Consider the following 11,576-nt stretch of genomic DNA (forward strand, 5'->3'; position numbering starts at 1 on the left):
ATTGGCAACACAGCTGGTTTCTTGAAGAATTATGGAAAAGCTTACAATATGTAATGACAGCACAACGTGTATGCAAAATGATGCTCCCATCCCATTCTCCCATTGCAAATGCCTAAGCTTTATACTCCTGTTGCCTTACCTCATGGCAGTACTTCAGTGGCTCTCACGTGGTTTGAAAACAAAAGAGGCAGCTCCATCTAGAGGTCTGTGATAAGGCAGGAAAACCTGGTTTTCATAGTTCTACACTTATGGGTTTCTGTCTGATGCAGTGCTGTGTACGTGGGAGTGCTTTCTCTTGTGCAGGGTGGCTTTACCTTCTGGCTTCTAAATTTGTTATAAGTTCTAAGATTTTTGGAGCAGGGCCTTGAGCATCTGTATGTGTAGTTTGCTGCCTGTGTGCAGAGTTTGGGACAGAAATGGGGTGGGCAGAGAGGTCTTGAGCATTGTTTCTCCCTGATTCTTTACAGACATCTCAGAATTTTTCAGTGCAATATGAGAGGACTGCACTCGAGCCTACACTGGTATTTTCTGGCTGAGCCCACACTCTGATTCCAAAGGAGGGAAGAGTCTCACTGTGGTAATCACCATGGAGTGGGGATGGGAATATGCTGGTAACTTTTACTCATAGATGTACACCAACAAAACGACTACTTTAAGTAATTAGGAATCTAACAGTTTGATTCAAAGGGTACTTGGGATGGTTTCTTTGTATCTCAGAGCTCTCACAGCACTGAGATTTTAAAGATCTTGATAAAAGTGCATACACTGCATATTTTTTTCCTACCAGTAATGATTAAAGCATAAACATAGAGATACCTCCACTGAATAGCATATCCCAGAGTGCAGGCCTGGCACAGCACTGCAATGGTAAGCTGGTTTTGGTTCTGAACCAAGAGGAGAGTTCTTTATTACAGACTGAAGAATAAAAATCAATCCTTAGGTAGAATTTAAAGGTTAATAATGCTCAATTATGTGTTTCTTTTTCTTCTAATCACCTTGTCCAGGTAATTGTTCTCTTCTATCTTTGAGCATCCTTCATCACCATTACACTGTCTATAGTGTACTCATCTCAGAATACTTTTAAGTCCATTTGCTCTAGCCTTTTTCTGCTGTCTTTTCAACTTCCATCTGTACTATAGGTATTAGAGATGACAGATCTGGTGTTTACCAGAAAATGTACAGATAAATAGAAGTTATTGGTCAATGCTGACATTTCAGAGGAACAGAGTTCAGCACTTGAGGTGAAAAAAGAATATGCAGTTCTTGGCAGATGAGACTGTTTTAATGAGAAAAGGAAATTTAATGAGAGACAGGGCAGGAAACTGATAGATGAGGCTCAGTCTCGACTGAAAAAAGAACTTTGAGGGCTTGCTGATTCTTTGTCAGAATTAAAGGAGTCAACTCAGTTAGGTATTATACACATTAGTCTGCAACATGCAGTCATAATAGTCTCATAATGCTAATACATTTTTTTTCTCCTCTTTAGCTTACTTACTGTTAAACAATATCCACAATTGTTTTAGCACAGATTATAGGTTTTTTTAAGTCTTTGGAAGACTTGAAAAATTGCAAAGTTAAACTATTCAGGAAAAGAACAACATCCTACTTCTTAAGGAATAATACTAATATTAGATAAACACTCCTGGAGAACATTGGGAATGCCAGTCCATAAGCAGATCTCTGGCACCCATTGCAGTGGATTTGTTTACCAATCTCTCCATCATTTGCTGTTTCACCTGTTCCAGTTTCAGGGCTCAGTCTCCTTCATCTGAAATACATCTACATACCGTTGCAGTGATGGGTCCTGATCTGACTCACGACTCTGAATCTTAACATAATTTCCTAATTTTAAATGTGAACCTGTTACCACATTCATCTAGGGCTCATCAGGTGGGCTTAGGCAGCAGCTCCTGACCAAAGTAGTATAGAAAGTACAAACAAAGATATTTCACACATGGAAGGACCATCCTGTCAGTGTTCTGTGGCTGGCTGCACCAGCAAATCACAGAATCATTGAATCTTTTGTGTTGGAAGGGACCTTTAAAGCTTAATCCCCATGCAGTGAGTGGGGACATTAACTAAATCAGGTTGCTCAGAGCTCTGTCCAAACTGATCTTGAATGTTTCCAGGGATTGGGCATCCACCACATTTCTGGACAACCTGTACCAGTGTTTCACCACTCTCATTATAAAAAATTTCTTCCTTATATCGAATCTAAATCAGCCATCTTTTAGTTTAAAAACATTACTGTTGTCTTACTGCAACAAGGTCTACTAAAAAGTCTTTTTTCATTTTTCTTATGAGCCCTCTCTAAGTACTGAAAGGTCTTCCTGGAGCCTTCTCTTTTCTGGGTTGAAGAATCCTCTCACAGGAGAGGTGCTCCAGCTGTCAAGAGCATCCTCGTGGCCTCCTCTGGACCAGCTCCAACAGGTCCATGTCTTTCCTGTGCTGAGGACCTCAGAGCTGGATGCAGCATTCTAGGTGAGCTCCTACGAGAGCAGAGGGGCAGAATCACCTCCTTTGACCTGCTGGTCACTCTGCTTTTTGATGCAGCCCAGGATGTGATTTGTTTTCTAGCCTGCAAGCACGCACTGACAAGTCATATCCAGCTTTTCACCCACCAGCACCCCCGAGTCCTTCTTGGCAGGGCTGCTCTTAATCCATTCATCCCCCAGCCAGTATTGATACTGGGGGTTGCCACAACCCAAGTGTAGCACAAGTACTTGGCCTTGTTGAGCCCCCTCCCGGGGGCTCATTTCTCAAGCTTGTCCGAGTCCCTCTGGATGGGATCCTGTCCCTCAGACAATCATAATGTCCTTTCAGTTGCTGTGGTAGGATCAACTCCTTTTCTGAGCTGACACTCACATCCTTGGACAGAAAAAAGATCCAGTGACAAGCAAAAGGAGAGAATAGCATGCTGCATGAACTGCACAGTGACTTTGTTAGAAAGACTCATTTCTGCAAGAGGAGCTTGAGGGATGAGAGGAAACAGGAGAGGGAGGTTGGTACAATGGTACAGTATGCCATGCCAGAGGGGGAATGGAGTGCCCTGGAATCTACTGATGTATGTAAAGCAAAGACTATGGAGTCTCCTCTGTGTTTGAAGAGTCCTGCTGTTCATGGAAAATCCTGGGATTCATTAAGCTCTGAGCTGGACCAGGAGCTAAAAGAAGCAGAGATGCTCTTTTTATTCTACCCTATTACCACCATGTAAGGAGAATGCACACACCTCTTACAATCTGGGGCCATTCCCAGCAACTCTCTGCTTCTCAATGATGTAAAGTCCACATCCTTGGGCTTCCTAAATACTTACATATTTCTTATCCTACTGGTTTTGTTGCATAATGTGTTAGCATGTGCTAGCTTTGGAAAGAGGGTAGGAAGGAAGTTTGTTATCAGAAGCTGATAGGAGGGGAGTTGTATCCGAAGTGCCTTGTCTATAGGCAGGAGCAGATAAGCTGACTCATACCTCTGAGTCCCCAGCACCACAGCACTACACATCCCTATGCATGTACCACGTGAAACACAGGCATGGGCATACACAAGAGGCTTTAACCTCTACACCAGGGATAATAGAACACTTTCTAATCACCTGTGCTGCTTGTACAAAACAGTAGTGTCTTGTATATCAGGGCACTGCAGGTTGAAGAAAACTGCTCAGATTGCTTGATGAAAGCCACTTTCATGAGAAGCTGCTGCCAGTCCTTCATGACAATTTGACACTGGTGCTGTTTTTCCATTGTTCTGAACCAAACGAGGGTGAAGAAAGTAGAGAGAGGTGTGCATCAGTGGTCTTCAGCATTCAGAATGTGGAAGGGAAGGTCTTTCAGATCTTGATAATACTGGGTAATACTCCTCACTTGTAGGCATTTGTGGCTCTAGGCTTGCTTGTAAACCAGAAGGCCAGAAGAGAACTGTACAATTATCTGGACTAAATCTTCATGCAAAACAGAAAGCCTTGTTTGATGCATCAGTCTCAACAAAGAGGAACTAAAAGATATGTTTAAACTTGAATGTTGGATTCCAGTGAGTTAGAAGGACAAAACCATGAATGAAGCAGAAGATTCTACAGCCTGCCATGTACACATTAATGTATCTTTACTTAAATCCCATTATTATATATGTGGGTGAAAGCTGCTGCCCAACAAAAAGATACAGAAAAATCAGAAAAGCGGAGGGCACTGCAGATGCCTGATGCCTCAGAGCTCTCTGGTTTAAAGGAGAGGTTTGTTGGGCTCAGAGGGATTGGCAGGAGGGGCTGGCATGTGAACTGATTATCCACGTAGATGTCTTGAACCCATTTCTCAGTGTGTCCATCATGTTCGGGAATAAGTGAGAAACTAAATTATAAATAGTAGGGCAAGACTGCTGGGAAAGAAATAAATCCCAGTAAATCAGAACAATCAGTTTGTTCTCCAGTGTTTCCTGTACAAGTAATAAAATCTAATAACTGAGTTGCTGTTAAGAGTTAATGACCACTGCATTTGTTAATGGACCCAGACAAATGAGAGCAGTTTAATACAACAAACAGGCCATTAGCTGTATTAATGGTTGGCTTGTAGGAGTTAGGGCTCTTATAAACTATATTCTGCAGTTTATAATACCAGCACTTTATAAAATGACCTGGTGTTTTCCAAAAAATAAAAAATAATAAGGATCAGGTGAGCTCTAATGTAGTAGTGGAAAATAAGTATGCATGGTAACTAAGAAAAGCTGATATTAGGCTAAAATCTCTTTTTCTAATTTGCACTAGAATAAATCAGGATCAACAGCAGACACACAAGTCTTATATAGCTTAAATGAGTGGCAGCTCTGCTTTTGACTTCAATGAGTTTGAGATTGATCTTGTAATTATTATCATTAGAGAGGAACTGGATCTTTTCTTTTCCCCCCTCAGACCACAAATGATTCCACAAATGGGATATTTGGTCTTTAGCAGCTGTCATTATTTAGAGGTTTAACAAGCACTCTTATAGAAAGAACTATAAAAGGCAAGTGGTATAAATAGACTAAAATTAATACAGGAACAAAATAGAGTTAGTTCCTGCTTCACTTGCCTCTACAGCTCTTTTAATTTTTGTATTTTTATAGTGTATTTAGCTGCAGTTCCATTTACAAGAAGTGTCAGCAGCATTTTTTGCAATGGATGTTATGAAAGCCACAGTTTTTCCATCACTTTACAGACTGACTGCTGAATGTAACCAGTGTCTGGTAGAAATATGAAGTGGAACAATTTAAGCATTTGCTCTTAACTTGCCAAATCAGGATGATACTAAATTATTACAGAATTAAAGGTTACTGAAGAAGGGAATAATTCACACTTCGGTAGGAAAAAGGCTCTAATTTGCGTATAGCTGCAGTGTGAGATAAGGCCAGGTTTAAATCATAAGTTTACAACAGAGCTTGGCCAAATTCTTTGGCTTTGTTTATGGAGCTGAATTGCAAGTTTTCCAGATAGACCCCCAAAAACACAAGAGAGAAGTTGCATAAACTTATCCTTGTGGTCACTGTGACCTGAAGGAAGAACGCAGGAGTAAACTCAGAGAGTTGTTCCCAGCTATGGCCATTCATCCACCTGCAGGAAATGGTGCCTAAGCCGGTCTAAAGAGGTGTCACTCTGCAGTTTTTTATTTAGATATGGAAATTACGATCCAGGGGAACAAAGTAGGCTCACTGGGTCTCTCCTAGATTCATCATATCTCAGCCATGCTGTTCCATGTCCTTCCTCTGTTAATTCCTCTCAGCTGGCAATTTGTGGTTTAAGAAGTTCCTGAGCCAGGGTTTATCTCATGATCAGTAGCCACTAGTGGGTCTATCTTCCATAAATATCTAGTCCTTTATGAGGCGACTTATGTTTCTGGCGCCCCCATTTTTGGCAATGGATTCTAAATTATTTTGTGAAAAAGTGTTTGTTTCTATATATTTTAAACCTGTGACCTCAAAATTTCTGTGACTGCCCTTTAGGTCTTGGCTGGGAAAGAATGAAAAATCCTTTCCCATTCTTTTAGCTCATACAGTTTTTGACTGTACAGATGTCTCTCACATTTTCCTCTTCAGTCATTCCTTCCCAGACCCAGAAATCTTAAGCTAGAGAGTCTTTCTCCCTTCTCAACTATGTTTCATGCTTTTCATTATCTTCATCATCTTTTTTTCTGTGTGTTTCCTAGTTCTACTCTGCAGTTTTTTAGATGCGGGGAGAAGTGGGTTTAAACATAATAAATGGTAGGGGTGTATCATTTATAAAGTGCCTGAGTGACAGTTTTGGCATTGCTGTCAGTTCTGTTTCTAATCATTACCAATAGTCTATTTGTCTTTTTGACTGCTGGTGAGCACTAAGCTGTTTTTTTTTCCAGAGGGTTCTCCACCACTACACCAAAATCTTCTCTCAGAGTGGCAGGTTATCAAACCTGCTTGTTTATCCTGTAATTTACCCACAATTCAGATTACATTGCCTCTTGTGCTTTATTTTCTGTTTGTTGTCATTGCATGTCTTCCAGCACGCTGCTGCTCAGGCACGTCAGATCTGTTCGTGCTTCTCAGGGGGTTTCTGGAACAACTCTGTGTCATCAGCCAACTGCTCAGGAAACCATCCAGCTTGGCAGGAAGCACTGGGAAGAGCCCAGCCTAGCTGAACACTGGAGGGCACAGAATGAATCACTGTGCCATGCCTGGAGCACGGTCTCCGAGGTGCTGCAGAGAAAGAGAAGGGAATCCATTCTCCTGCAGTCCTGCCTGGCTCCCGGAGCTGTGTAGGGATGATCAGTGCTGTCATCACCAGATGGTGCTGCTGCATTCAGCCTTGCAAGGTCATTGTGTGTAGGGATGTTTTGATTCCTTGAATAAAATACTGAACTGGGGATGTTTTTCCACTATGCAGATGTCTGGAGAGTAGGAAGGGTACGTTCTGACTTCATGTCACTCCTCAGTTCTCTTTGAGAACGGGACATTTGGCCTTTGGCTGGGAGTTCAGAATAGGGATGTGTTCAGATGCTGTTTGAGGTGATCTGTTCCAGAATGTTCCAGAATGTTTGAGTGGATAAACAAAATTAATTAGATTCATATCATATGCATCCACATGACTGATTTTTCCTCCAGTAGAAAACTGGCCAGCAGTGAGTACTGCTGCTCATCAGAAGTACCTACAACTCTAACTCACTCATTTTTTCCATGAGTTTTAGAATACTTGCTGGTTTTTTAAACGTTCAGGTACAGAAATCATGCTATCACATGGGACTCCAATGCAAGAAGAGCCAATGAGCAGCACGTTTGGGAGCAAAATGTTCCAAATCTTTGCTAAGGCCAAGGATACACCAAGCTTGGCCAAGGATACACCAAGCTTAGCCAAGATCAGAGAGAAGGACCCTCCACAATGCCTGGCCCATGCACCCCAGCTCTGTGCTGGCCATGGCCCAGAGCATCTTCCACCAAGCAAGAGGTAAATGCATGAATGAAAAATCCCAGATACATAAGACGGGATAAGGGTGTGGATAAAGACCTTTTAATTCCCAGCTCTCTGCGAGAGCTTTGAGGCTCTTGGCTGGACAGAGATGCTCCTGCTCAGACCTCTACTGAAAGGTGGGTAAGACACCCTGCTGGCAGCTGCTTGGGTTGGTCTCTGCAGGTACAGAGAGAAGCCAAGCCTGCTCCTCACAGCCTTTCCCCCTGGCCCCCTCCCAAGTGCCATGGGACACAAGGTGTGAAAGGAGCACCGAGAGCCAGAGGGAGACATTTGTAGCTACCTCAGCACTTTCCTTAAGAAGTAAGCTCCTTGCCTCCAGAGGGATGACCCAAATCTGTAGTTTTCTTGGGGAACACCAGCACACACCTAAGAAAGGCTGGCAAGCCTGAATTCCTTCCAGTCCTCTGAGAACAGGCACTCCAGCTCTAGCTCCTATTGCTCGCAGTGTGTCTTGCAGGTTCAGACTAGTGGCCTTCAGTGTGTCCAGCAAAATCTTTAAGTGCACTTAATGTTGTGGAAGGGGCCCTTCCAGACAGGGCCCTTTGCAAGCTGAAGAGCTCTTGTCCCTGTGTGTGTGTGCCCACGGCGCAAGGGGCAAAAGCAAGGCAGGAGCGGGCCCGTGAGCTGCAGGGCTGAGGGTTTGTGCCGCTTAAGTTCCACAAAGATGCATCTCAGAGGGAGAAAGTGAATGTTTATTAACCAAAGGAGAAGGGGAGGGATGAAGCTTCTTAACCTAAGGGGAAGGGGAGGGCTGATCTTCTTAACCTAAGGGGAAGGGGAGGGATGAACGTTCTTCAAACACAAAGTGGCTGGAGAAGGTAATCAGGCGTTGGAATGGGCTGCCTGGGGAAGTGGTGGATTCTCTGTCCCTGGAGGTTTTTAAGATGAGATTGGATGTGGCACTTAGTGCCATGGTGTCGTGGGTTTACTCGTCCTTTCCCCCCTGGAACTTAAGGTGGTTGGTTCCACAGGGGTGGACTTTCTGGTTGTGACCGGGCGAAGAACCAATGGAAACTTTAGCAATGGCTCTGCAAATTACATTTTAAAAGGCTGGAAGAGAAGCTTATTGCACAGTAGAAATTTGAGCCAGGAGAGTGAAGAGGGAGCCGCTGGGCCTGGGGGGGCCGAATCCCCCTCAACCCTGTCCTGGGACGGGACGGGGTGGTGGCCATGACCCTTGGTCCGTGGCAGCTGCTGTCCCAGAGCAGAGAGGCCCCTGCAGAACCTGCGACCTGGAGGAGGTGTGGATCTGACTTGGAGGGGTCCCCTGAGAGCTTGCTCCCCTGGGAGGGACCCCACATAGCAGGGAAAAGACTCAGAGCTTTAACTCCCTGTAAGCCGTGCTGAAGGTGATGGTGGAGCGGGTTGTCCCCCCACAGCCCATGAAGGACCATGGGGGATGCACAGACCCCTCGCACCCCCATAAAGAGAGACTTTAGCTATGGCCCTGAGAGTTCTCCTCCTGCGTTGATGCAAGGGGCCAAAGGTGGTTCAAAAGTGTATTTAATACTGTATATTTTCTGACTTGTTAGTTTTTATCCTGTTAGCAATAAATTTGGATATTATCCTCCTATTGAGTCTGTCTTGCCTGTGTGAAGCTCTCTCAAGCTTTAGCAAGTTTTGGGAGGGTTTGAATCCGGCCAGAGTAAACCCACGACACATGGTCTAGTAACCACAGCAGTAAGGGATCAAGGTTTGAACTTGATGATCTCAGACTTCCCTTCCAACCTGGCTGATCCTATGATTCTACAGTTTTATGATTCTTAAGCTAAGGGAAAAGGAAGGGAAAAACCTTCTTAACCTAAGGGGAAGGAGAGGGAAGAACCTTCTTAACCTAAGGGGAAGGGATGGATAAACCTTCTTAAGCTAAGGGGAAGGGGAGGGAAGAACCTTCTTAACCTAAGGGGAAGGGAAGAATCTTCTTAACCTAAGGGGAAGGCAGAACCTTCTTAAGCTAAGGGGAAGGGGAGGAATGAAGTGTGGGCAAGAGAAGGGAAGGAAGGGAGGGAGCTGTCCATAGGGATGGGGAGGCCAGGAGCTGCCTGGTTTTGCCAGCTGGCTCAGTTGGGCCCAGCATCAGCTGCAGCTCCAGCTGCGCTGAGAAGCTGACTCGTCCCTTGGTCTTTCATTGCTGTTGGAGGGACGCTGGTTGTGCCGATGGAGAGGGTTACTTTGTTACTGCCCGTCGAAAAGCGGACAAGGCTGCAGTCCGCATGGTGCAGTAGGAGGGGCAGTCATCTTCAGTCATGACTTCAAGGGCTGGAAGAGAGAGGAATGGAGCCAAGGTCAGAGCCCGGATCTGTGGGGACTCCAGGAGCCCCTCCTGAAAGGCCATCCCAGCCAGCTTTGCCATGGCCAGGAGGGAGAAGGGGCCAACAGGATGAGCGGTAAGGTGCTGGCCCTTAATGCCCCCTGTGCCCCTGAAATGTGTCCCTGCTCTGCCCACAGCACAACTTGTCCATGCAGGGAGCAGAGCTCTGTGCAGGCAGGGCAGGCATTGCAGCTCCATGCTCAGGGTCTGTGCTCCTCCCCGCCAGTCCCCAGTGAGAGTCCGCTGTCCTCACTCACCCTTCATGATGGGCTGCAGGTCTTTTGTGTGCCAGGCAGCGATCCCTGTGAACAGAGAGTGTGTCAGGGCCCCAGCGGCACAGTTCCACCCCAGCAGCGCTGCCAGCCCAGCCACACGGCCTCCTGGCCACACGGCCTCCTGGCCACACGGCCTCCTGGTCTTCTCGCATCGGGACACCAAAGGGCACGACTGGCAGAGGGCGGCAGCCGTCACCAGGGCACTCAGAGTTTCACAGCATATCCCTGGGCCGCATCCTGCTGCCGCTGCAGCAGCTGGGGCTGGGGCCGAGCTGCAGTGGAGGGGGAGGGACCGCGGGCTTGTGGCTCACCCATGAACCTGACGGCCACCTCTCGCAGGGGCTGCTGTGGGCTCTGCAGATAGGGCAGGGCCTGGCGCAGGTGCTCGTCCCTTCGGCTGACGTCCTTGTCCATCTGCAGAGAGCAGCAGGGCACAGAGGGAAGGGTTGGCTGAGGCTCTGCCCCTTGGCCGGGCGCTGCCTGCTCCCAGCACTGGCCTCCCCTGCCTGCACAGCCCTGAGGCCCAGTGGTGCCGGGCTTTGGAGGGAGCAGAGTTGCTCGTGGGGAGCCACGGGGCCACCCTGCCCCACAGCCCATCTGGGCTGGGGCTCCAGCAGCCCCCTGGCTCAGGGGCAGCAGAGCCTGGAAAAGAGCCCACACGGCCGAGGGAAGGGAGCAGCGTGTGGGGCGCAGGCCGGTGTCCCACAGCTGGGTGCAGCAGTGGGCAGGGGCACAGGGCCAGCCCCACACACTGGGCATCGGGACTGGGGGCTTGTCCAGCCTGGGGCTGGGTCTTTAGGGTGGTCCTTACCAGGCAATCGCAGAACTCCAAGTGCTGCTGTTTCCTCAGCAGCTGCTCAAGATCCCTTCTCTTGAGGAAACTTGCAGCACAAAGGAGTGTTTCTCGAGAGGCCTGCAGAGCAGCAGAGACCAAGACATGGTACTACAGCCCAGGGCACAGCACTTGCATCCCTGAGCCAAGACCAGGAAGAGGCTGGAGCCCGCCAGGCATCAGGACAAGAGGCAGCCGAGTCCCCTGCCACGGGGACACCAGAGCCCACAAGTGCTCACCTCTGCCACGCACTGGTTCTCGTCACGGCAGTGGAAGAACAGCGGCACAAGACTCTGCTGCACAAGTGTCTTTTGTCCCTCTTCTGCCAGAAACTCCATCATTTCTCGGAAGAGACGAATGGAGAGCAGCCGCACATGGCCGTTGTCCTGGTGTAGAAGAAAAGAAGGAGACCTCAGCATTGGCTGCTCCAGGCCCACCAGGCAGAGGCCTGAAAATCCACAAGGCACAAACTATCCTGGAAGCACCAGAGCCTTACATTGTCAAAGAGTGGTCCAAGTGCCTCAGCCAGCTTTGGGGCAGCGGAGCTGAACGTCTGAAGGTCTTCATCCCGGAGCACATTGAGGAACACAGAGAGGGTCATCCCGACCAGCTCTCCATCTTCATGATGCAGCAACTCCAGGAGGCTTTCAGCCAGGCTGCAGATGCTTTCGGCCTGTGTGGAACACAGTGCTGTGCTGT

At 47.2% G+C, this 11,576-nt stretch overlaps 1 protein-coding gene across 5 annotated transcripts; it reads right to left on the reverse strand.

Annotated features, from left to right (window-relative positions):
- Positions 1-7,757: 7,757 nt before the first annotated feature.
- Positions 7,758-11,545, reverse strand: LOC113944810 (maestro heat-like repeat family member 5). 5 transcript variants are annotated; one of them, XR_003526811.1, is made up of 7 exons: positions 11,374-11,545; positions 11,117-11,263; positions 10,857-10,958; positions 10,357-10,459; positions 10,028-10,072; positions 9,261-9,718; positions 7,758-8,192 (listed from the first exon to the last, which is right to left on the reverse strand). XR_003526811.1 is itself a non-coding variant. In XM_027638366.1 (6 exons), exons 1-6 carry the CDS (start codon positions 11,476-11,478, stop codon positions 9,627-9,629), a joined length of 594 nt encoding a protein of 197 aa, XP_027494167.1. In that variant the 5' UTR covers positions 11,479-11,545; the 3' UTR covers positions 8,955-9,626. The 5 variants fall into 5 exon arrangements, 1 of the variants encoding a protein (XP_027494167.1); XR_003526809.1 differs by having other exon boundaries at positions 7,758-8,215; positions 9,252-9,718; XR_003526810.1 differs by having other exon boundaries at positions 7,759-8,183; positions 9,252-9,718.
- Positions 11,546-11,576: the final 31 nt, after the last annotated feature.

This window comes from Corapipo altera, unplaced genomic scaffold (genome assembly GCF_003945725.1).
Source record: "Corapipo altera isolate COAL_440 unplaced genomic scaffold, ASM394572v1 23, whole genome shotgun sequence".
Classification (NCBI taxonomy): Eukaryota; Metazoa; Chordata; class Aves; order Passeriformes; family Pipridae; genus Corapipo; species Corapipo altera.

What these genes read in the sequence shown, in the direction of transcription:
- LOC113944810 (XM_027638366.1), bottom strand. Translation starts at nt 11,478, where the DNA reads ATGACCCTCTCTGTGTTCCTCAATGTGCTCCGGGATGAAGACCTTCAG. An exon ending in AGAACCAGTGCGTGGCAGAG is followed by an intron (nt 10,959 to 11,116) that starts GTGAGCACTTGT and finishes GCTGCTCTGCAG; the next exon opens with GCCTCTCGAGAAACACTCCT. An exon ending in CCTGCAGCCCATCATGAAGG is followed by an intron (nt 9,719 to 10,027) that starts GTGAGTGAGGAC and finishes TCTCTCTTCCAG; the next exon opens with CCCTTGAAGTCATGACTGAA.